This window comes from Lichenostomus cassidix, chromosome 8 (genome assembly GCF_008360975.1).
Source record: "Lichenostomus cassidix isolate B80296 chromosome 8, HeHo_3.0, whole genome shotgun sequence".
Classification (NCBI taxonomy): Eukaryota; Metazoa; Chordata; class Aves; order Passeriformes; family Meliphagidae; genus Lichenostomus; species Lichenostomus cassidix.
In genome coordinates this window covers 24295274-24319296 of record NC_139489.1, presented here as the reverse complement: position 1 = coordinate 24319296, position 24023 = coordinate 24295274, and the positions used below count along the sequence as shown (strand labels likewise).

The 24023-nt window shown below is 44.5% G+C and overlaps 2 protein-coding genes across 18 annotated transcripts in view; both read left to right on the top strand.

The window, feature by feature from the left end:
• The first annotated feature begins 23 nt into the window (after positions 1–23).
• Positions 24–6586, top strand: LOC146434117 (dimethylaniline monooxygenase [N-oxide-forming] 2-like). Of its 5 annotated transcripts, none has more exons than XM_085068485.1 (9): positions 24–320; positions 1516–1653; positions 1933–2121; positions 2452–2614; positions 2988–3133; positions 3456–3655; positions 3835–4187; positions 4447–4516; positions 5814–6586. In XM_085068485.1, exons 2-9 carry the CDS (start codon positions 1522–1524, stop codon positions 6199–6201), a joined length of 1641 nt encoding a protein of 546 aa, XP_084924611.1. In that variant the 5' UTR covers positions 24–320; positions 1516–1521; the 3' UTR covers positions 6202–6586. The 5 variants fall into 5 exon arrangements, with proteins under 5 accessions (XP_084924611.1, XP_084924610.1, XP_084924612.1 ...); XM_085068484.1 differs by having other exon boundaries at positions 1487–1653; XM_085068486.1 differs by lacking the exon at positions 1516–1653.
• A 753-nt stretch (positions 6587–7339) lies between these two features.
• Positions 7340–24023, top strand: part of PRRC2C (proline rich coiled-coil 2C) — a 69930-nt gene continuing 53246 nt past the window's right edge. For all 13 annotated transcript variants that reach the window (XM_085068468.1, XM_085068473.1, XM_085068478.1 and 10 more), the window contains exons 1-2: positions 7340–7482; positions 23652–23819. In XM_085068468.1, coding sequence (XP_084924594.1) covers positions 23705–23819 — 115 coding nt within the window. In that variant the 5' untranslated portion in view covers positions 7340–7482; positions 23652–23704. The remainder of the gene's footprint in view (positions 7483–23651; positions 23820–24023) is intronic.

Below are 24023 nucleotides of genomic sequence, written 5' to 3'. Positions count from 1 at the left end.
CACCACAAAAGGCAATCAATCAGGACAATCCCAATCCCTGGCTTGGAGTAATGACGAGTTGCAGCGTGGGAGTCCTTGCAGGCACGTTCCCTTTGGGATTACCATCTGAATTTTCACCTGGCACTGCCTCAGGGAGGCTGAGAGCTTTCTTGCAGTGCATTTAAGCACACAGGGCGGGGGAATGCAGGTGTAAAGGTCAGTGGTGCAAGAGCCGTGGCGAGCTGCCTGGACTTCAGCCTTCCCTTCCAATCCACAGCGAGAGGAACTCAAGGGACACTCAGCCGAGGTCTGAGCAGCAAGGCACAGCACCGTCCTGCAAGGTTTGCTCCTCACTTCTCTTGGCTGGGTTTTGCAGGGTTTCAAAGTGGGCAGACAGCTCTGCAGGGGTTTTGGCACTCACTGCTGGCTTTGCCTGGCTGCTGGTGGGGGGAGAGGAGTGTTGCAGGGACCCTCTGGAGTAAAACCATCTGCAGGCAGCGCTGGAAAAGTGGGGTGGCCAGAGCACCCTGAGCTTGTCTGCCCTTTCCCAAAGCCAAAGGAGGCTTCAGAAACGGGGCAGGCAACTGTGGGCATGTCCTGCCCTGTTCCTGCAGATCAAGGAGTGGCTCAGGCTAGGCTTACAGATGCCAAAGGGTTTTTTTGCACCTCCCTCATTTTTCCCTGGCTTTCTTCACTTTCCTTCAGTTCCTATTTACATGAACTTACTTTTTGACACAAAACTGGTAGAAAAAAGCTATAAATTACTCTTCCTGCAGATTCTGTAGTAGGAGTGTTTGTTATCTAATCAAAGTTCACATGGGTTCATTTTTCCCTAGTTTCTTTGCTTTCCAGTCAAGCTCACTGCAGCTCAGTTTACACACCCCGGCTTTGAGTTCCTCCCATTTATACCCAGTGTTTCCCGGGTTTCCTACCTTTTGTATATCCTGTAATCCCAGCCATGCTTTCACAGAGCTGTCTAACTTCTCAATGGCTGAGCCGTGCTGCTGCTCAGTCAGGCATTGCTTCGCTTTTTTCCTTTCATTTAAATGTTTTTTGTTTTCGAGAGATTGCTCTTTAATGGGAAATTAAAAAGGAAAGCATGAAAACGAGACAACTTAGCTGAAATTGTTTCTTGCAAAGGCTTCAGGAGGCTCACTTTGTGCAGGCAGAAGCAGATAGCTGCAACTTTACCTTCTTTGCATGCCCTGGTTTGGGCTGGAAAAGGGAATAAATTGAAGCAGCGGAACAGTGAGGTTTAAAAGTGCCTCCTTTTTCCCCCCATGGAGAATGGGGATTCCTGGACTCCCACTGTGGGCTTAGCACAGAGGGAAGGGCAATGAGCAGGATCTGCCCACAGCACTTGAACCAGGAGCTGGCCATGGCTTTCTCCAAGAACAGTTTTCCTTGGTGGACACCTGCAGCCAGAGAAGACCAGGGGTGTTTTTCTGGGGATGGGAAACAGGGACTGGTGTTTCTGCTGATCCCTGGGCTGTTTTGCTCCCAGTAGCTCTGACACCAGCCTGTCACCTGCTGCAGGCCAGCATGGTCCGGCGTGTGGCCGTGATCGGGGCCGGGGCTGGGGGCTTGGTCTCCATCAAGTGCTGCCTGGATGCAGGGCTGGAGCCCACCTGCTTCGAGAGCAGCGAGGACATCGGCGGCGTCTGGCGCTACACGGTCAGTGCCTTCTGCGTTTGTCCCCGGGTTTGTCCCCTCCCTTGGATGCTCTTTGACTACAGCAAAGAGGAAAGGGTGGCCACGCCCTCAGGGACTGTCCCTGTCCCACTCATGGGGCTCCCAGATGGGGAAGGAAACAGAGGGAGCAGAAATTATTGTCGCCAGGTGTTAGTCCTGGTTTATTCCTTGTGCCAAAATATAAGGAAGAAAAATAGTCATATACTTCGTGGGGAGAAAGTCCTTCCCTGCACAGCTGGGAACTCCACTGACTTCACACAGGACTCCACGGACGATAGGAGAGTCACTGTGTATCGCTCAGTCATCACCAACACCTCCAAGGAGATGTCCTGCTTCAGTGACTACCCCTTCCCAGAGGATTTTCCCAATTACCTGCCCCACGGCCTCGTCCTGGAGTATTTCAGGATGTACGCCCAGCACTTCGACCTCCTGCGGCACATACGCTTCCAGGTGAGCAGGGACCCCAAACCCCACGGGGAGAAAAGCTGCAGATTCCAGGTGGGATGGGACAATGCCAGGGGTCAGCCCACAAGCACTGCATGCCTTTTGCATCCTGAACGCAGCCTTTAGACCCCCTACTTTAAATAAGGCTGCTTGAACGTGGGCTTGCCCCTCAATGCCATCACCAGGGGAAGGGAGTAGGATGGCATTTAACAGCTTCAGAGGTGACATGCAGCTCCCCAGGGACCCAGCCTGCCCCCGGCAGCCCCAGCCTTTCACAGACACACCTCTGAAACATGGTGGGATCCCTGACCTTGTTTTGTTGGGCTTTGATGCAAGACAACCGTTCTCAGTGTGAGAAAGAGCCCGGATTTCACCACCTCAGGCCAGTGGGAGGTGGTCACCGAGGCTGATGGTGTCTGTGAGTTCCACATCTTCGATGCTGTCATGGTTTGCACTGGCCATTACCAGGAGCCCTACTTGCCATTGGCTTCTTTCCCAGGTAAGCCCTATCCCTGCAGTGGGGTGTGCTGAGTTTGCCCCACAGGGCTCCCCCCAGCACCTGTGAGTCCCTTGGCTGCATTTTCCTCTGCAAGCTTGCCTGCTCCATGAAGCCCACATGCCCGAGCAGGCAGGACCCTCGCCCCATGGAAATGGTGGGGGGAATTCCTGGGAATGGGAAAAACACCTTGTAAAGATGCACCAGACTTTTGCATAAAGATTTGCAAAGTAAGACTGAGCCAAGATTTCCATGGGCTTGTCAGGTGCAAGCAGAGGTGGGAGGGGGTGAGTTGGGGGCTGCAGAGGATCTGGGCACAAGGATGGGGCAAGTAAATGTATCTGGCAGTAGGAGATGCTCCCTGTTCTCTGCCTAGGCATTGGCAGTCGCTTCAAAGGCCAGCAGCTCCACAGCCGGGAATACAGAGATGTGGAGGCATTCCAAGGAAAACGGGTCCTGGTGGTTGGCATTGGCAACACCGGTGGTGACCTCTCCGTGGAGCTGAGCCACGTGGCTGCCAAGGTACAGCTCCATGGTGGTCCAGACAGGGGCCACAGGAACCATGGCTCAGGGTACCACGGAAAACTTTTCCCCCAAGTTTTCTCAATAAATTCCACTTCCAGCTGAGGGAAATTGAAGAAGCTTTGAAACTCCTGGAGTTTGGGCCACCTGAGGACTGGCAATTGAGCAGCTGTGGGAATTTTATAGAAGCCACTATGAGCTATTTGGTTCATCTGGATGCCATCTCCTTCCCTCAGGATAACCCTGCTGGCTCTTGAGTGCAGGAGATGGGATTTGCTATCCAGGGGAAAACCAACAGGCTGAGACCTGCCTTCCTCCCCAGGTGTTCCTCAGCACCAGGAGCAACACGTGGGTCATCAGCAGGGTCTCAGACCATGGCTTCCCCTTTGATATGGTCAACACCACCCGCTTCACCCAGTGCCTGGACTGGCTTCTCCCATCAGCCCTCACAAGGAGGATCAAGTTTCGGAAGTTCAATTCATGGTTCAACCACACAAACTATGGCTTGGCTTCCAGCAAAAGGTGTTTTTCTCTGATTGTTTTGTTGGGTAGTCAGAGAATCTTTATGATATGAAATGCTTAATTTTCAGTTTTGGGTGAAAGTTGGAATAGCAAACCATGGGAGAGGAACTCTAACCACAAAAGTTTTTTTGGGTCCCTCTGAGATGCTAACATTTCTGCCCTCATTCCTCCCCTGCAAGCACCAAATTTAAGATGATTATCAATGAAGAGCTGCCATTCTGCCTGCTCTCTGGAACTGTGGTGTTGAAGCCAAACGTGAAAGAGTTCACTGAAAGCTCTGCTATTTTCGAAGACGGGACAACCGAAGAAAACATCGACGTGGTGCTCTTTGCCACGGGCTACAACTTTTCATTTCCCTTCCTCGAGGAGTCTGTTCGCAGCGTCATCCATGATAATCGTTCTCTCTACAAACGTGTCTTCCCTCCCCAGCTGGAAAAGCCCACGTTGGCCATCATTGGCTTGATCCAGCTGACCGGCTCAATTATGGTGGGATCAGAAATGCAGGCTCGCTGGGTGACAGGGGTCTTTGCAGGTAGGAGATGGGGGGATCTGCTGGGGTGGGAGATTTGGGACAGCCTGACCTGCTGTCCACAGAGCCAAGGCCATATTTCAGCTCTGTGGTGGCCTTAGGAATCAGCAGCACAGCAGCCTCTGTCCACCAGCTGCATCCCTGTATCCCTGCTGCTCCACCCCTGCTTAGCATGCCTCAGTAAAGGTGCTGTGAACCTGGAATGGGGCTAAACATTTCCTCTTAAGGTGCTGCTGGAGGTCACTGCTTTCTCTGTTCTCAGGCTGGAGCAAGTTGCCTCCCCCCAGCAGGATGATGGCTGATGTTTTGAAGAGGAAGCCACCAGTCAAAAGGTGTGTAATGCATTTGGGATGAGATTGGTGCTGTGTGCCAGGGTGACCTCAGGGCAGGGGGGGCTCGATGGCAGACGTGGGAGGGACCTGCCTAGGACACCCAGCTCTGCATTTATTACCTCAGCACCTGTAGAGAGGTGGGGAAATGCTGTTGTGGCTCCTTTCTGGAACAAGACACCATAAGCTGCTCTGGAGCAGTTTATGACAAGACCCAGGACCTGCAGCTCCCCTTGCCTCTCATCCCATCTCCTTTTCTCCCTCCCTATCCCTCTTCTTCTCTGGAGATGCCCTTCTGTCAGGCTTCCAAGGCATGTCCTTATTCCCAGCATGCCAAGATGGAGGTTTGGTTTCCTCCAGACTGAGGGTGCCATCTCGTGGCTTCTCCCTCCCAAATTCAGTGGAGACCGCTGGGTTCAGGGCCAAGCCCCATCCAGAATCCCCCTGGGCCAGGCAGTGTGGGTGGGGGACAGTTTGTGTCAGTTTTTGGCAGGTCAAGGTGAGTGTTCCACAGGGCTGTTGTGTGTGGGGGAGCTAAGAGCCTGCCTTGCTGGCACTGGGATTTTACAGGAGGTCAAGGTGTGTCCATGAAGATGTGGGATGGGTCACGATGGATGTGATGCCTTGCAGGAGCAAGAGGGGACTTCAGGGTGCAAGCTGGGTCAGGTCTGCCAGCAGGGCAGGGCTGGCTCATGGGATACAGGTGAAAAGCTGGGACAAAACAGACCCACGGGGATTATAACCAGGAAGCCCAGTGATAAATACATGGAAGCCTGAGGTGCAAGGGACACAAAGCTGAGGCTGTCTCAAATTCCCTGAAGCAGATTCAGCATGTGATCCCTCCTGTGAGGGAGATAAAGCTTCAAGCAGAAAAATCCTGGAGGTCCCTCCCAGCATGGGAAGCTTTCCGCGTCTCCCACATTTTCCCAGTCCCCATGGCATTTTTATCTCTGAAAGCTTACGTCTCTACATCTCAAAATCAGCTAAATCCACATCCCTGAACCTCAGGGAAGGACATAGCAGGGGTATTTGTGGCATTACACCGATGGCACTGTTAAGTTAGAACTGGTTTTGAAGCCACAACTATGCAGCAGAGACAAAACAAGCTTCTGCTTATCCCCTGCCCTGGGTAGCTACTGGGTGGCTCCTTCAGTGCCTTTAGCTTTATTTGGGCTGGAAGGGCTCTGCACCAGAGACTGGGGCTCACCTGATGTCTGAGCCCGAGGCTTTTGCTTTCACAGAGCTGGCAACTGAGATGGGATGATGCTATTTGACTTTTATTTCTTATGTCCCATCAAAGGAATCCATCCGAGAGGGAGAACCTGAAGATGAGTTTTATCAGCTACGTGGATGAAATCGCTGCATGTGCTGGTGTAAAGCCCAGTGTGCTGAGGCTGCTCCTGACAGACCCCCAGCTGGCCCTGGCTGTCTTTTTTGGGCCCTGCTCCCCCTACCAGTTCCGGCTGATGGGCCGGGGCAAGTGGAGTGGGGCCAGAGCTGCCATCCTGACTCAGTGGCAGCGCGCGCTGAAGCCCTTGAGGACTCGGGTGCTGGATGACAATTCCAACAGCTCATCCGGCTGGTGCTGGGTGTGCTTCCTGGCTCTGCCAGCAGCTCTCACAGCAGGATTTCTCTTTTCTAAACACCCCCAGCCAGGCTGGAGCCCCTGGGCAGGTCCCCAGCTGTAGAAGAAAGCTGGAGAGCCCCAGTGCCAGGTAAGCTGGGGACTGCAAAGCTGTGCCACTGCCAGGTGCTGTCAGAGGGCTGGAGCTGGCCCAGCACCAGCAGGAGCCTGGCCCCTGGGGCTGGCTGCTGTCCATCCACCTCCTGCTGCTCTTTCACCAAGGGTGATACAGAGTGTTCATCCCAAACCATTTTGGGACAAACTCATGGTGAGCATGAGGCCAGCCTTCCTTCCCCTGCTCAGCCAGAGCTTCCTCCCTAAAAGTTCAGCAAGACCCACACCATCTTGAGATTTTCTGAAACAGGAACTGTCAAGGGCTATTTATGTGTCTGGTAGTTTTTGGGACATGAAGGAGGGAGCCACAAATAAACCTCGCAGCTTTGGTCTTTGCTGGTGGTTTTATTTATGGTTTATTATCAGGGTGTGTGAATTGGACCCAGCACCATGAATTGTGGCAGAGGGGAGAGCCTTGTCCATATATATATATATATATATATATATATATACACACACACACACATATGTATACATATATATGTGCATAGGTGCTTTATATATATACATATATATATGTATATATACATATAACAGATGCATTATATAGATTATATATAAGATATGTAAGAAATGTTGCATATGTAAATATATAGATATATGATAATAAATTATACCTACAGTGCCAAATCCAAGCAAGCAAGCATCCCTACCCGAGCAGCCTTAGGTTTAAAGGGACCCCTGAATCCCACCGATTCAGAGCCTCTCCACCCAGCCCTGTCTGCCTTCATGGGGGGATTAAGCAGAAAATCCGGTGCACGGGCACTGCTGCACACTTGCCCTCGGGCTGCAGCCCATTCCCTGCGAGGAAGTGCCCCTGCCCGAGCTGTCTGTGCCCCATCCCACCGCGAGGGCCGTGGGGCCGGGATGGGGACCCAGAAGGGGATGGCTATGGGGACGGGAATGGGGGCGTGCACCCAAACGGGACCGGGATGGAACCGGGACTCAGCCGGTCCGCGCAGCCCCGCCCTCCGCCCCGCGCCGCCAGGGGGCGCACCTGTCCCCCGGCGCCCGCGCGACTGCGGCACTGCGCGGTCACGTGACCGGCGGCGCGGGGGCGGGGCCGGCGGTGCGCGCCGTGCGCGGTGACGTCAGACGTCGTTGGCGCCCGGCTTGGCCGCCCGCCATCTTGGCCCCTGTGTGGAAGCGGCCGAGGCGGCGGCGCCGGGAGAGGTAGCGGCCCCGCCAGCACCGGGACCCGCGGGCAGCCGAGCGCCGCGCTGCGCGCCCGGTAAGCGGCGGGGCTCCTCCGCTTCACCGCGGCGGGGAGTGGGCCCGCGTGGCGGCACGGCGCCGGCAGGAGCGGGCGGGCGGCCTGCGCCGCATGGCCCCGGGCGGGGGCGGCTTCCGCCCGGGCGAGCCCGTGGCCGGCGGGTGAGGGGCGCCCCGGGCCGGTGCCGCCGCCGGGCGGAGCGGGGCGGCCAGCGGCGCTCGGTGACCGGGCCGGGGCGCGCTGGCCGCTCCGCATCGGCGCCCGGGGCCGGCCGCGCCCCGCCGGGCACAATCCGGGCCGCGCCCGGGGGCGGCGGGAGGGGCGGCCGTGCTGGGAGCGCTCCTGCGGGTGCTGCTGCCTTCTCCCGCTCTCCTTTTCGCCCCCCGCTTTTCCCCTCTCTTTAACGGCTCCTGCTCTCCCCCTTCCTCTCTTCCCCTCTCCTTCTTTCCCTCCCTTTCTCTCTCTGGAGGTTCCTCAAGGAGCGCGCCGAGCCCTGCGTGCATTTGCGCTCACTTTGTGGCTGTGATTCTTCCTGCAGAAGCGCGGGGGGAGAGCAGCATTGCCTTGGGGGGTGCTGGGAGCAAGGCGCTTTCGTTTTCCAATTCTGAAATACACCTCCACGGTTCTTTCACTCTTTGCCTACGGTAAAAGGCGGTTCTTGGGTGGTTGGGTGTAGGACTGAGTAAAGGAAGGCATTGTTTGTGCTGCCAGGGCCAGGATTTGTAGGAATGGGGTGGTCAGAGCCAGGGGTGTTCTCATTACTAGCGCTTAAGGGATGGTGAGATGACACGGCTGAAATTCAGGCAGTTGGTCTGCAGTGGGCATAATGCAGTAGGTGGTGGGAGCCATCACCCAGGGATGCAGGCATTGAAGATTCTGAGGCTAAAAGTGGCCCAGGTAATTTCCAGTTCGGGCCCTCTTTATGGCAGACGGGACATGCCTGAGAGCAAGGTCCTGGGCATTGAATGGCACATGGTAGTTTTCCTTTTTGTGTTTCACATGGTTCTTCTGTAAATATCTTCTTTGGTGGAAGGTTTTGAACTCTAAATGTTTAAGGAAGGACCTTTTTTTTTGTTGCCCCGATTACATGGCTTAGATAGGTACATGACTGGAAATAAGCAATATTTCCAACAGAAGGAATAGGGCTGTAATTTTTAATAGTTTCATTTATTGTGCAATGAGGCACCAAGCCTACTTAGTGTCTCATCTTAAAAAGCTCTGCTGAGACAAGAAACTACTTTTGAAGGGGCAGGAAACAGGACATGATCTCATTTGTCCATGTATGAGAAACAAAAGGATTGACCTTAAATACTGACTGCCAGGAGCTGTATGTGGCTGTCAGGTTTGTTTCAAATTATGTAGTCTAGAGAATTTTTCTTCTGTGTTAATTTTGTGGTGTTTTGGTGCAATTCTGCAGCAGCCTTCTTGGGACTAAAGAATCTCAAAGTTCTGGTTGAATATTCAGTGGAAAGGTGGTTTGGTGGTGATGTGTGCTTGAGAAGTGGCTCTTTGAACTGCTGAGAGAGCTTGGTTCTCTCACAGGCCAGTGCTTGGAGACCAGGATTGAAGTCTCTGTCTGCCACCTAAAACTCTGTCTTGGTGTGTGGGTATGTTCCTTGTGTGAAGTTCTTGGCTTTTATAAATAATAGCCCATGAAATATGTATAAATCAATATACAGTTGCTTCTGTGAGTCTTGCTAATATAAATATTCTGTGTCTTGGCAGTTTAGCAGTAATTTATAATATCTTTGCTCTCATTTAGACTTTCCGTAATGGGAACCCTAGTTTTTTTGTAGAGCAGAACAGTTAGATCAGTCTCCAGTTTTAACTTGGACTCCTGGTTCAATGGTACGAAATTATGGGATGCATCTTCCATAGGTCCTGTTTCCCCACATCCTGGAGTGTGCTAGGGAAAGTGAAACAGGCCCCAGTGAGAGGGAAAAGATGATGCAATTCAGAAGGGAGCTCCCGTGTGGGTTTGGGGCTGTCTGAATGAATGCTGCATGGCAATTAAGAGAAAGAATGTAAGTCAAAAGCAGTGATTATGTTGTATGGGGTTCACTTCAGCCAGGTGTGCTGTGGTGCTGGAAGCACAAGCCCTTTGTTCCTGACTGTTTCCCAGCTAAGGAACAGGAGGGATGTGAGAGTGGAGAGAGGATAGGAAGTGTAGGCTAAATACCATATAAGGGGTGGTGTGGATAAAACAAGGAGATAAAAATCTTGCAGAAGAATGAAAGCCTTGCACAGTGTGCTCTTGCAGAGGCATAAAGCCTTGTGTAGTGGACTTGGGATGTGGGAGAAGGAAAAACACTCCTCTTCCTTCTGCTGAAAGAGGAGTTGGATGTCTTCAGATGAACGTACAGTAGTGGAAGATTTGAGGGGGAAAAGCTCCGCCCTGAAAATGCACAGCCTTCCCACTAGTTGAGGATGGATGTTGGGCTTGTAATGACGGGACTGCCGGTGGTGTTTTACTGGTAGAACCAGTTCATCTTCTGTAGGAAATTTTTCCTTTGCTCAGCTTCATGCTCTCATTGTTTTTTGGGTCTGGGTTTTACAAAACGCTGCAGAAGCTTACGGGTGAAAGCAGGTGTAAAAATAAAAGCTGAAATTTGGGTGAAGCGGTGGGAGAAAATAATACTCTAAGTGAGATGAAAATGGAGTGCACAGGAGTCTTAAAAAATGCATCAAGAGCAGAGGAAGATGAAGTCCTAATAAAAATCAGATGAAGACAGCTTTTATGTCTATGAAGAACAGGCTAACAGAAATAGCCTGTTTTTATTACAAATACCTCAGCCATTACATAACATTCTAAGTAAATGCTAACGAGCTCGTCTGTTACAGATTGCAAACACATACTAAATGGAGAAACTGTTTAACATTCACATTGTTCATGGTTTAAATTATCTGACACTGTCTTGATTAACGGTAAAATTAGAGTGCAGAATCAACATTACATGTCTTCAGTCTGAAGTACAATTGTGATAAATTTTAACTGATGTGTATTTGAAATGTGTATTTGAAAATTGTGGGTTTCATTTTCAGGGTCTTCCAGCATCAGAGACAGGAATGACTGCATTTTATATTCAGGTACAACAAATACACAAATACTGCCTGAAGAGCTGGGGTATCACCCAGTCCTGGGTAACTGAGAGAAGAGGGTCTGTTAAATACCAGTTTAAATCAATGTACAGCTGATTCCTAACTGAAATGGCAGCCTTACTCAGTTTTTACTTAGTTGGGCTATAAACTGTATTTTAGCAATGACTAGACAGCCCATTTTTTGCTGCACTGCTTGCTTAAATTAGCAAATGAAACTTTCTCTACTTTAAAAAGCAGCCTTTTTCAGGCTGTCCTTGTGAAATGATGTAAACCGCTACACCTTGGTTTAAAATTTGCATTTGGTAAGCATCTGACTGTTTCTAGATTTTGTTTAAAAATTTTAACTTAAAATTTAAATCTCATGTCAGTCATAATTTTAAGGAACATTTGCAGGAGTAATGATAAGATTTACTTCAAATTATTTGAACCTTCAGCTAAGGTGAAAAGGAACATTTGCAGAAGTAATGATAAGATTTACTTCAAATTATTTGAACCTTCAGCTAAGGTGGAAGTGCAGCAACATTTTCTTTTTTTTGAGAAGCCAGTGATTTCTTCCCAGTTAAAGACTTGGTATTGCTTTAGGACTTCTGTTTCAAACTCACCAGGTATTCCTCAAGGACCTCTGTCTTAATATCAATAAATTGATGCTTTCATTTTGAAAAAAAATATATATTGTGTTTACAGGGCTTGTATTTAGTGCAGTCTGTGCTTTGTGTATAGGCACATACATAGGTGCACAGCAGAAATCCTGTAATGAAGAGGAACAAGAATGTTTTCTCTTGCCAAAGTCTGTAAATAAGAAGAACTTGCCTTTGGCTTGTGGCATTTCTAAGTGGTTGCTTTGCTGAAGTGACATTGGTTAGGAGATGTTTTTCATGCCACAAATGAAGCTATCAGCATGGACAGAGTTTTGTAGGACACACATAGCTTTGGATAACAAAAGGTTCCTTGGTAAGTATTTTGATAATGTGTTGAGCCTGAATTATTTACTGCATCTTGAAAGCGAAGTGTCAAGGGACACATGGGAATTTTTTTTTTTTCCTGAGCAGAATAAACAGAGAACCAAGAGCAAGTGAAGATGTTAAACCTCATCTTCAGCCATTTGGCAGATGCAGGTTAACTTCCATGGAAAATGGATTCTGTAGTGCTAAAAGACAGATGCATAAAGCTGGGTATGCTGATAAAGCTTTTCTAATTCAGCTTTTCAACTTTTTTTTTCTTCTTTTTTTCCTAACAAGATGTAGTCAAATCCAGCCTAAAGCAGAGGGATGAAGTCGACCCTTACTGTAACTCACCAGTGCTGTCCAGAGCTATTGTCAGTGTGGTGTTGGCAGCTGCATCTCTTACATGCTGAGCATTCTTCAGTGAACAAGGAGATGTGTCTGTTCCAAGAAATTAGTGAGTCACAGGGAAAACCCTGTAACCAGAGATCCAGAGGATAATGGGCAGCAGGTAGAAGAGATCCTGAACAGCTGTGAGCTCTGTCCAAGCTGGGCCAGACCAAGGAGCAAATTCTACCATTCTTTGTATGCACTGGAGGGAAATTTTTTTACTGATGCTGTCAGTGTGTTACAAGCTGATGCATTTAGCATCCCTGGCCCTCACTATCACAGTGGGAGGATCTTAAAAGCCTTCAAAATATGCTGTAAGATTTCTTTAATACAGAGGGAAAACTGTGTTTATTTTTGAAGTACAGGAGTCAGGTTAGGAATATGCTAAGAGTAACAGGCAGCAAAGAATTTGGGCTAGGTGGGAAGTTTAGAATATGGTGACAAGTAGTTTAAGTCGTTACATAACTGATTAGAGTAACTGTTTTGAACTTTTTTTTTAGATGGTAAGGTACAAGACTGCACAAAACTGTTTATTCTGTGGGTTCCTGGTGTTGAGTGCTTCCATGTTCAGATTGGACCATTCAAAAACAAAAATATCTTGAGAAGATGAACAGAAAAGAATTGGGGAAAAAAGCTGGCAAAGAGGGCACATGTTCTAAAGAAGAGTGGAAATCCTTAAGGATGTTACTCTAGAGTGGTTCTTGTGCACTGTCTGAATATTCTGAAGGAGCTCATGAACAGAGGAGCTTGCCTGAACATTATTTCAGAGCAACTTCTAACAAATTTCCAAAATAAAAACCCCTAGATGTACTTACTTGTTATTTAAGGATTAACTTAGAAATAGGGGCTTTGGAAAAACAAGTTATGTGTAGAAATTTTTATTTACTTGTAGTTGAGGTCAGGGATACTTTAAAGATGCAGCAAAGTATGATGTGAAGAGAAATCCACTGCTCAAAGTTGTGGTTCCTTGGGAAGAACACTGAAAAATGGTGTCTGTGAAGAATTAATTAGTATTTCAGTGGGGCTTGGAAATTGTGATGAAGGAGCAGGAAATGGAAGTTTTGAAAGAGATTCCTTGAGTTATTCACAGCAAGGAATGGCTTAACTTTATTCTGCTAATCTGTCCTGCCCTCTTCCAGTGTCCAAGTCTACATGGGGTGGCTGGGAAGGGTTGAAAATATGCCACCAGCTTATATGGCATTGTTTGAGGGGTTGTAATAAAGTACAGGGATTTTTGTAGTGTTAAAGTGAAAGGGAAAAATGAAACAGTGGAAAGATGGGTATTAGCTGTAAATGACTGCAACTTCTGCTCATCTGTCGGGAATCTGGTCTATTTCCATGTACTTATTGATTTTCTTTCATCAGCTTCCTAAAAAGGAAGCATTTTGCACCAGCTTATCACTGGGACTGACTTCAGGAGTCAACTCCGGTTCACGTCAGCTGTTGTTTCTGGTACCTTTCCCCAGACAGCACCTGCAGAAGAGCAGATCCTGAGCACTGCTCAGCCTGTACTGTGGTCAGGTGTGTCAGCAGTTGTGAAGCTGCTTCTGTATCCCCAAATCCCCACTGAGCATTTGTCTTTTGCTCCCTATCTCTCAGCCTTGCACAGCAGCCACTTACTCTGGATGCCACCAAGGAGGACACTCCGCTCATCACTTTCTCTGTGTCTTGGAGAGAAGGAATTTGCTGATATTTTTGCCTTTCCAGGCTTCTGCTGGATGGCATGGTTCAGTTGAGCAAGAAACAAAGTGGTGTTTGTGACAGTATGCTAAGTATGTTTGTAATTTTTTAAGGGACTGTTTGTGATCCTAACCATTAACAGATGCCTTTACAGAGAGCTGCTGTGGTCTGGATAAACTGATCTAGATTAGCTATTAAGAAGCCTGGCAAATAGTTGTAATTTTTTCAGTTAAAAAATACTTCTGAGAGGTAAGACAGGTCATGTTAGTCTTCAGTATTCAGAGAAGAGTGCTGCCTACCAACTTGCTGTTTGAGTCCTGTACTTTGATAGCAGGTACACACAGCTTGTTTCTGCAAGAATTTGCCTTAATTTATTTCCTTATCTTGTGCTCAAATAGGCAGTGATTCAGTTTCGTGAGCTTTGAAGTTTTCTCATTCTTCCAAATAATGGAAATTTCTTTAATAAATGGTTTTGCAAATCTTAAAAATAAGTCTCATTTGGCATCTGCAAGTTGAAAAGCTAATTGGGCGAAAGCATTTACATTGTTCTGTTCCCAGAAATAATGAGAACGCATATCATTATGATGCTCTCTTTAATTCTGTAGAAACTGTTGTGGTTTTTTTTCGTGGCCCTGGCTTCCTTCCAGAACTTCAAAACTCCTGCCTCAATTAAAAATTTACAATTTATAAAAGTTACTTAACCAACTGCATGAAACTGGAAAATCAAAAATCTGTCTTGCAAAAATTTGCTTAATGCTTAGTGACACAGAAGTCAAAGAAGACTTGTAAAGACATTGTCAGGCTAAGAAGAAATAAAATAGCCTGCCCTAGAAATGATCTGCAAAGAAGCTTGGGACATTAGGTTTTCAGAAAAGAATACATTTTTAGTTGAAATACATTCAGAAATAGAGGGAAGCATCTTAGTTATAATTTATGTTTGAAGATTATCAGCCCATGGCTGGAATAGCTGTGTTGGGTTAGTGTTTTGTGGTGTGCTAGTTCTGACTGAGATGGGACACTCATTGTCAGTCTCTTTACTGGAATGTTTTGAAAAATCCTTTCTGGCAAAGAAACTTGGGTAATTTGAAAATGAGCTGATACTTGAAGGAATGATTCTAATACAGTTATTAGTAGTTACTCCTCATTTGCACTTGAGCTGTGGTTGAGGTATTAAGTTTCTCTCCACTGGTCTGGTTGATATAGAACGAATGAGTAAACAAACTGGACACTTGCAGTACCAGTGAAGGCTGTGCTGTATTTACCTGATCATTACACTCCACTGGTGGCATTTTAGCCTGGTAACTGTGGTGTCCTCATATCCTACAGTTTGGAGTCTTTTCAACCTCTGGAAGCTTTTTATTCATGTATCAGTGAGAAATAAGATTTCGTTTGTGTTGCTGCCTTGCTGTGCCTCAACCCAAGCTAGGAATTGCTCTGAAAAGAGCTGGAAGCTTGTTGGACAAGTCTGATGGTCTTTACTCTTGGAGTTTGCAAGCAGACATGTGGAGAACTGTTTCATTAAGCGTGATTCCACATCACTGCCATTATCTGTGGGAAGCTCTTTGGGACATACACAGGTTTACAAAACTGACTCTAAGGACAGAATAAGCTATGCTGGATCAGTGTTGAGGCTGGAGGTGCTTCCACCAGGATCAGTGTAGACCATTCCAGTAGAGGGGAATGCTGAACCTAGTGTGCATTTGGTCCTGATCCTTATAAGTTTGTGGTGCCTGTGCAGTCAGGTTCACAACTTCAACCTTTTAAGTCCATTCTCTTTAGTATTTGATAGTATGCAAATTCCATCAGTCTCTTAGCCCAAAGAACTATTCCTCATGTTGGAAAGAAATTAAAAAAAAAGACCAAAGTAAATTTTCTAAACTCAGAAGCCAAATTAAAATCAGCTCTGTGTAGATCTTTTAAACCAGTTATCAGTTCTGGTTTTTGGCTAAGGACTTGAGCCTTAAGGCTGAGTGGAGACATCATGTATTTCCCTTCTTCAAAGTATTTGACTACCAGAGGAAGTATGGGAGAGGATGTAAGTAAGTATGTTTTCTGTTGGAGTCTTACTTGCTTAAAGGTGCTGCTGCTTGAGGTGGCAGATGTTGGGTTTTCAGTTCAGAATAGTGGAAGAGCTTTTGTTAAAACTCAGGTGATACTTGTACCATTTTTCACTATCTAACATCTGGAAATTCAGAGAATAACCAGCCACAAAATTCATGGAAGGGAGTTTCTTAATTTGGCCTTGTTTGATCCTCCACTGTGGCAATTGATACCCAAAAATAAATTTCTGTTTTAATTGTAAAGTTATCATTAAAACACAAATAACAGTATTTAAAGTAATTATAAAGCTAGAGCAGACAGAGGTATTATATCTTTTGCATGTACAGTAGTTGAAAACTAAAAATTTTTAGGGAGGAGCTTACTAATGTCAACATTTTGTTTTAAGAATAACTGTATTAATGACTGAGTGCCTCTCTACGTTATCCCCTTACCTCCTTGTAAAAGGCAGAAGTAAATGTAAAAGCTGTGTTGGTGAACAGTTTACCTTATCCAGTAGAAAGCTGGAGACCAAAATTAGGGCCTTTGGTGTAAAATATGGAAGAAAGGGACAAACACTGAATTCCTGGCTAACTGCATTGCTACAGGTAATGTTTAGATAGTATTTGTCAGAATATTGAACAGCTTTATTTGATGCTCTGAATACAAACATGAGGAAAAAATGCGTAAAAGAAATGAAAATTGCCCTATTTCCCCCCCAGAGTTTTTAAATAGCTACACTGGCATCATTCTGGGACCATAATCTCTCAGTTACTTGAGGTCACTTAAAAAAAGATTTTATAAGCAGTACAAGTATCAGAAATCATCTTAGCTGAAAGAAAGCAGCTGTATGGCACACTGAAATATTCAGTGCATTTTTGACAGTTTTATTGGCAGTGTGAGTTTATCCTGTCTGTGGCTTTTTAATCCCTTGTTACAGGGACACATTTAAGTCATGCTGATTCTGATTGATCCTCCTGATCAAGCTGCTTTTGGCAGGGCTGTTCCACAGGAATATGGTTTCTATGCACGCTAAGTGAAATATTCATGCACATAAAGTTAAATATTATTAAAATCCATGGAGAGAGACAAATTTGAGATTTGCTGTACTTGGATCTGCGGGTTTTTTAATTACTTTATCTTTTCTCAAGAAAGCACTGGAAAAAAATTAATAGAACTGACAGATTTTTTTTTTTCTGCAATATGTGTCCTAAAAATTTGGTTATTGCCATGTTAGTCCTAAAATGCTCCTAACAAAAATTCCCTGAGCTGTTGTGGTTTGTTGCTGGTTTTTCTATTGGAAAGCCAGGGTTTAGGTGATTTGTTTTTCTCCCAAAAAAATCAGTTCAACAAGCTGCCTTCCAGGCTTTCTAAGGCAGCAGATTTTCTTGGTCCATAGATTGCTGGTTCAAATTAACATATGTTTTGTGGTGAAGTTAGTTTCTCTGAAGACTCTTTTTGTGGGTGGCTAATTTGGGTTGTTTTTCGTTGCTTAGCTTAGTAGCTCTATTTAGACTGTTGTTGGATGTCTGTTAAAATTGATGCAGACATGTTTGTGGATACTCATTTCTGGCATCCACAAACTCCATTTTTAAAAGATGCATCTGTGGGATAATGCCCTAAAATGGCTGTCATGTGTCATGCTCTGTTTTCCACCTGGCATACTTAGTTTTTTGGTATTGTTTTGGAAATAATTTCGTTGGCTTTAAAGAGGAGTTATTTGGAGAATGATTGAGCCTAGCAAAGCGTGCTTTGTTCCAGCTTTGTCTCAGGATGGAGTGTCTTGGTTCTCAGGAGCAAAACTAATTCTGATTTTTTTTTTTTTTTTTCCGTTTTATGACTGTTAACTCCTCTATGGATTGGTGCCTCAGGGAGCAGCCTGTCCTGCAGTTCTCCCACTGAGGTGATGGGTACAGAAGACACAGTGATTAAAGGGGTTTCTTTTCCTGCTTTGCTTCCAATCTCCACAGATTTTATAGAGTGGATGCAGTCAGTGCATTGTGTACCCTCTTTCAAGCTTTGCTGAGAACCAGTGAACCCAAAATCTAGAGGTGGAAAAGTATATTAGTGAGGCTTTCTAAGGAAACAAAACTTAGTGTAGATCTTGTTCAGAATGAGTTATATATCTACCCAGAACTCTTGAAGAGTTTTGAAGAGCTTCTCTCATAGGTCATGGAGCTGTGACTGAGGTGCATGAAAAACAGATTTGAAGTCCCCAAAGTGTTCCTGCAATTTTCAGTCTGCTTAGCAGCAATCTGCTTGATTATGGACCTTGCTGCAAGTGGCTCTTGGAAGAGGGGAAATCCTGACCTTAGAGGCTTATTAGATACTCAGATTTGACAGAGATTTCTTTGCTACCCAAGTGTTACTGAAGGTTCCTTCTAGCTTGTTTTCATGTCTTATTAGGCTGACTAGTGCTGAAGTTCTTAAGAATTCTTAATAGTGGGACAAATGGCCAAAACTTTGTTTGTTTTGTTGTTACGTTTTTGTAAATTAAAATTTGTGCTGAAAATCTTGGTCCTAGGGGGATATTTTGGGCACTAGAAAGTTCTAAGTATAAGGTCATCAATAACAGATTGTTGGTGTGTATTGTTTATAAACATCCATGTCAGAGAAGTGAAATCAGTTTGTTTAATTGTAATTCCATTTTTTATATGTGTGTAACCTTCTCTGTACAAACCACATCCAAAACCCATGTGTAATTGCGCAGTGTTTCAGAGTGTTCTTTTAAAATAATAGGGTTCCTTGATAATGGGTTACAAAAAGCAGGAAGGCTTTCTTGGGTTCCAAGTCCTTTGATTCCAGTGTCCTCTGTTTCTTTGTTTTAAATTGGCATTAAATTGGCATTGTGTAATTGATTCAAATTGGTCTCTTTTCTGAAGATCACACAGTTGTTTTTCAAAAATTAGTATCTAGTTGGAGATGATGCTTAGCTTTTGCAGTAGTAGGCAACTTCTTCAGTAGTAGAATCTAAATATGCCAGACTTACAGTTGAATTGAAATCTTCCTGTCTGAAGTTTTTTAATGCCACATTTTTGTGTGCAGGGGCATATTCTTGAAATTCCTAACACTGATTTGGGAGCATAAGCCTCTAAAACCAATGGAATATGTGGTTAAAAAGTCACCTTTTTTCTTTTTTTTAAGTAGTTGTATTTGGTTCCAGAATTTACCAGAACCACATTGTTCAGTGTCCCAGAAACAAAGCTATTCTTAGAAAAGTGAAGTTATGGCTGGATACAAATAACAGATTTGTATATGATGGTTTCTACCCCTTAACCACTTTTAGTGTGCTTAAAATAGTGTATGAAAATTGGTTTTGGATTGATTTCTTGGTTTCTGTTTTGAGAGAGGTGCTAATGCGTCCCAGTTATGAATAAACTTTCATGTAGTATTTTTTGTCATGTTTCCCACTTCACAGATGGGCATTTGAGTGCTGGGAGTCAAAGGAAGGAAATCTTCAGCAGGTTTGAGTCTTGAATGGTGCTCTTTGCCTTAAGTCATTCCAGTTCATCCTTCTGCAGATTTAGCCAAAATACAGCCCTTAGGGTGGAGGTGACAGGGACTAGATATAGATAACCTTGCTATATTGAATAGGGATGGTGAGAATTATTGCAGTATTTTTAATGTTTTTAAGACTTCAGAATCCTGGGAAGCTCATGTACAGGTTACTTGTTCTAATTGATTGTGTGCTTGTAGGCTAAAGAGGTGTGGAGTAAAGGGGGTGAGATGATAGGATTGTATTAAAACGAACTGTAATGCTGCTGAAGAAGTCTCTTGACATGTTAAACTTGTGTAAAAAATACAGACTCTTTTTGTCTGTATGGGCAGGGGTTTAAAAATGCAGTGTATAAAATATGGATAGAGTTTGTCAAGACAAGAATTTCTAAGTTGTTAAATGTTTTGTGCTTCTTACTACTCAGTCCTCAAAAGTGACCTCAAAATGCATAATACTTTTTCCGTGTTCAATCACATAAAACTTTTTTGTGAAGCAGATGTGACACCTTTTCAAGTCTGCAGTTGGCTGTAATGGAACGCTGTGCAAGGTTTACAGACATAATAAATTGTATCATGGACTTCTGAACAAGTCATAGAGGTGAACTCTGAAATGATCAGGAGAGCTAAGAACTTAGTGGAAAAGGTGTGTGATATGTATGGGGGTTTTGTTTGCTGGGGTTTTACTCTTACTTTAAAAACATGTTTTTGCAGTCTGGAATATATGCATTCAGTTTGTTCTTGTACCAGCTCTAACTGTCTAAGAGAGTACAAGTAAATGTTCCTTAAGGGAGACCAGGATATCCAGAATTTGTGGCAGCTACTTTGTGTGCTATTTTCTGTACACAAGCTTTTGAGTTCATTACAGGATCTAAATAAGTCAACCAGATGGAGTCTGAAAAAATAGTCTGGTACGGAAATTATAGTAATAATTTTAACCCTAAAATCTTGAGGCCATAGTGAAGGTCAGTTAAGTTATTTGATAACATTGCAGGGCAGCTGAAAGGTAAATGTTTGCAAAAGAATTTTAGGAGCCCTGTGCTTTCTGTAGTTGTGCAGAATAGTAACTGTAATCATGCAGAATGAACAGCTGACTTGCCTAAATTTCTTAATAGTGCAGTGAACCCTGCCAAGTGCCATTATAGCTTGTTCCTTCTCCTTCTGTAGGCTGTCACAGTGCTTACTTGACTTGGGGAAGTGCTTCTGACATCTTTTGTGTGTTTTCAGAGCTGCATACAGCTGCCTCGTGTTACTCACAGCACATTGAGCCTAAACCTAGTGCACAGCAGCACTTCACTACTAAGAGTTTGACTAATAAAAACAAAATACATAAATGTTGGCCAAACTGGGAATCCCTCGGGGAGGCAAGTACTTGCCAGTGTATTGTATGCACAAGTTAAACGTGTTGGATGTTAAAACACCTTGTAGGTGTTTCTGCAGAGCGAGTGATTCTAATGCACAGGTATGGTAATGTGATATATATAACTAAAGTTTGGATGAAAAAGCAGAGGTTTTGGAGCTGGATAGTTTGATATGGCTCAAAATCATGGAATTATCTCTTCAGAAGTGTTGTTAGATGGCACTGAGTGCTTGTTCAATGTGTGACTCAACAGGTATGTTTGTGGAAGGCCACATGGGCTCTTCAGAGGGAGAATTTGTCATCCCTGGCGTGAGTACCTGGTCTAAAGTCTAATTTCGCAAGAATAAAATCTTTGGCAACTAGTATCTGGTCTAAATGTAGTTAAATATATTATGTATTATTGAATATATTGACCTGCCTAATTGAAATTATTTATTTTTGTGCACGTCAGATTACTGAGGAATGTATAGTTTCAATCAGTGTGAAATATTCCATTTATTTTTCTTTGTAGTATAAGTTTGGAAAAACTTGTCAAACAGTATGAATTTTAACAGTATAAAAGGCATAGATTCAGTTGTAATGCGCAAACTAATTTTGGTAAATTTAACATAAAAAGGTATTATAGGGGAACATGTTCACTGTCTTCTGTTCTTTAAGCTATCAAACATTCTAGAAAGAACAGTTGTTAAGATTAAGGTCTGCCCAAGTATGAAGTCTGTGTTGCTCTGTAAAGAAGAGTGTTATGATTAAGATTTTCCATGTTTCATCTCTACCAGAGGTGCAGGCATTGGAAAATATGACAAAACATTATCTTAAACTATCCTCAAACTTTCTGCTCTGTCTGCATCTGTTAGGGCTTTGCTGCTGTGGAGAATTTTGGGAGTAAAAAATGACCCAAGTTCTCTTTGTTTGTTTGTTTGGTTTGCCAACTTCTAGACTATTCACCATTGTGAAGCTACTACTTGTTTACAAAATCCTTGGCTGGCGTGAGTCTTGGGCTGAAAATTAAAACTGTGTATGAGTTGTTTGCACTTGAAAGAAGGTGTGAGCATAGTGATTATAATGTATGACTTGATACAGTTACATGCTCACCTGAAAGCTGTTTGCCACTCTGTGCTCCTGGCGATTATGTGCCCAGGACTTTCTCTGAAGCTCCAGGATGATTGTGGTGGACTCTCAATCATAAATAAAAGGGTGAGAACACAGAGTACCAGAAGAATCGAAGGGACAGAATCTGCCAGGTTCTTTCCCAGACATTTTACTGAACACCTTATGGTAAACTGAGTTTGCTCATAGAAAAAAAAAGGCTAATGCAGAGCCCAGTGTCTGATCCAGACTCAGCTTGATAAACGAGTCTGCCTGGATTCAGGTCTCTAGACAGGCTGAAAGCAGTAATGTGGCCATGAATAATAGTGATGGGCAAAACTTGACACGTTGAATTGCAAATAAGTATTGGGGCAGCCTGGAGAGTGAATGGTTGCTTGAAATCTGCTCAGCTGGTAACTCCAAAGATAAGTTTGCCTAAATTCATGTATCAGACTGGGTGGTTTTCTTCCTTCCCTTTTCTTGTAATGTTACTTGAGTGAGCTGTGGCTTCCAGTGAAACCTTGCAGCATCCATGCAGTGTTTTGGATAGGTGAGGCATGGCCTAACAGCCAAATCTGAGCTGTGTGATCTGCTTGGTGGGCTGGGTTCACCCTGCTCCCATCGTTTTTCATATTTTTGGATGACATGAGGAATAACTGTTGGTGTAACACTTGCTGTTGCGATAGCCAAATGCTGACTAATGTGGAAGAAGAATCTGTGAGTTGCAATTATTTTGTGAAGGGAGAATGTATTTCTTAGCTGTGTTTGTGGCCCCATACAAGGCTGGAGATTGTCCCCTATGCAGCAGTCTGCATGGATTGTTATAGAGTAACTTCTGGCCCATGTTATGCTGAAGCTAAACATCCCAAGGTTATTTGCCATCTTAGTTTCTTTTCAATCATGGCTTGTAAATTGAGGTAGAAGGCAGAGGAGGATGGGAACATTATCATACCTATATAAATGAAATTTCCATGGTCTTTTGACATTGCTTAATGTCTGTCATGACCAAGTAAGTGCTTTGTTCTTTAGAGTGCTTGTCCTTGCAGACTCTTCTTAATCCATGAGCACCTTGCATGTGAATCAAGTTCCCTTTGAAGATCTGCAGCTCTGAATTTGACATGGGAATTTGATCACTGAAGGGTTTGAGCAGGATGTCTTGCTTCTTGCTGCCTGCTTTTATAATGAAACATAAGTCTTTGAGTATATATAACTAACTATTCTGGAATTCGTATGTAAATGTATAAAAAATTGTTATTGTAAGGAAGGTATCAGGATTTTTGAGTGTTGAGATAAATCAACTGTATAATAATGTTCTGTTTGAATGCTCACTTGTGTTCCTGCCTGGTGATGAGCAGCAACTCTGCAAGTTCCTTCCAAGAACTTCTAGCAAAGTATCACTGTTAATTACTGGGTTCTTTTTCTCAAGGCCTGTTATTCTGGGGGAAGGAGGGAGGAGAGGGATGACCTGCTCCAACAGCCCTGTAATTTACTGCTGCAGGAAGAATAGGGTAACTCTTGGTTTAAGGAATTCTCACTCTCCCTGTCTGAGCATACTGTGTTCTGGTTTTGACAAACAAAAAATTCTTACTCTGTGTATTTAATTTCTCTGGCTGCTGTGTTCGTGATGGTTTTAATTGGAGGAAAAAAGCAAATTCCAGAAATACTGTACTGCAGTAACTGTTAAGTGTGTCTCAGTACTTGGCTTCTGGAGTGGGTGAAGTCATTGAGCTTCCCCAGTGGGGAAAGAGCTGCTGGTGGAAATTTTGTGTGTTTGTGGGGTTTGAGATTGGGTTTTTATTATTCATTTTCTGGTGAAATCATGGATGGTATTAACCACTTGAACAGTGTTTGATGTTAATTAAGTGCTGACCCTCCTGATTTTGTCACATTCAAATTTAAGAGATAGAAATCCTTCAGAATTCCTGGTGTTACGTAAGGATAAGCATTTCTGGAGTTAATGCATTCCTTGGCATCCTGCAGTATACTTAAATGAAACAGTGCTAATGGTGTTAAATGTGCTGTCCACTGCTGCCCTGTGAACTCTGACTTAAGTGTTGGCTCATACTCAAATTGCTTTACTTTTCTGTGGTTTTTCTTTACAGGCAGATTTTGAGGAGTGAACGGGAGGTACCAGACTCGATGAGTTTCCAGCGAAATGTCGGAAAAGTCAGGCCAGAGTACAAAAGCAAAGGATGGAAAAACAAAGTATGCAACACTCAGTCTGTTTAATACTTACAAGGGAAAGTCACTGGAAACTCAGAAAACCACAGGTGAGTAAGCTCTCTTTAGAGTTGCATTCTTTCAGTTTCATCATCACTGCAGTGCTAGTTAAGAGTGCAGAGTATATGAGTACTTAACCACAGCAAGGTTTTTCATAACTGCTTGGTACAGCAGTGAAGGGGAAGGATTGTGGAAAGCAGCATTCATTATAGTTTCTGGTTAGCTGTAAACAAAAATATGAGTTCAGAGAGACA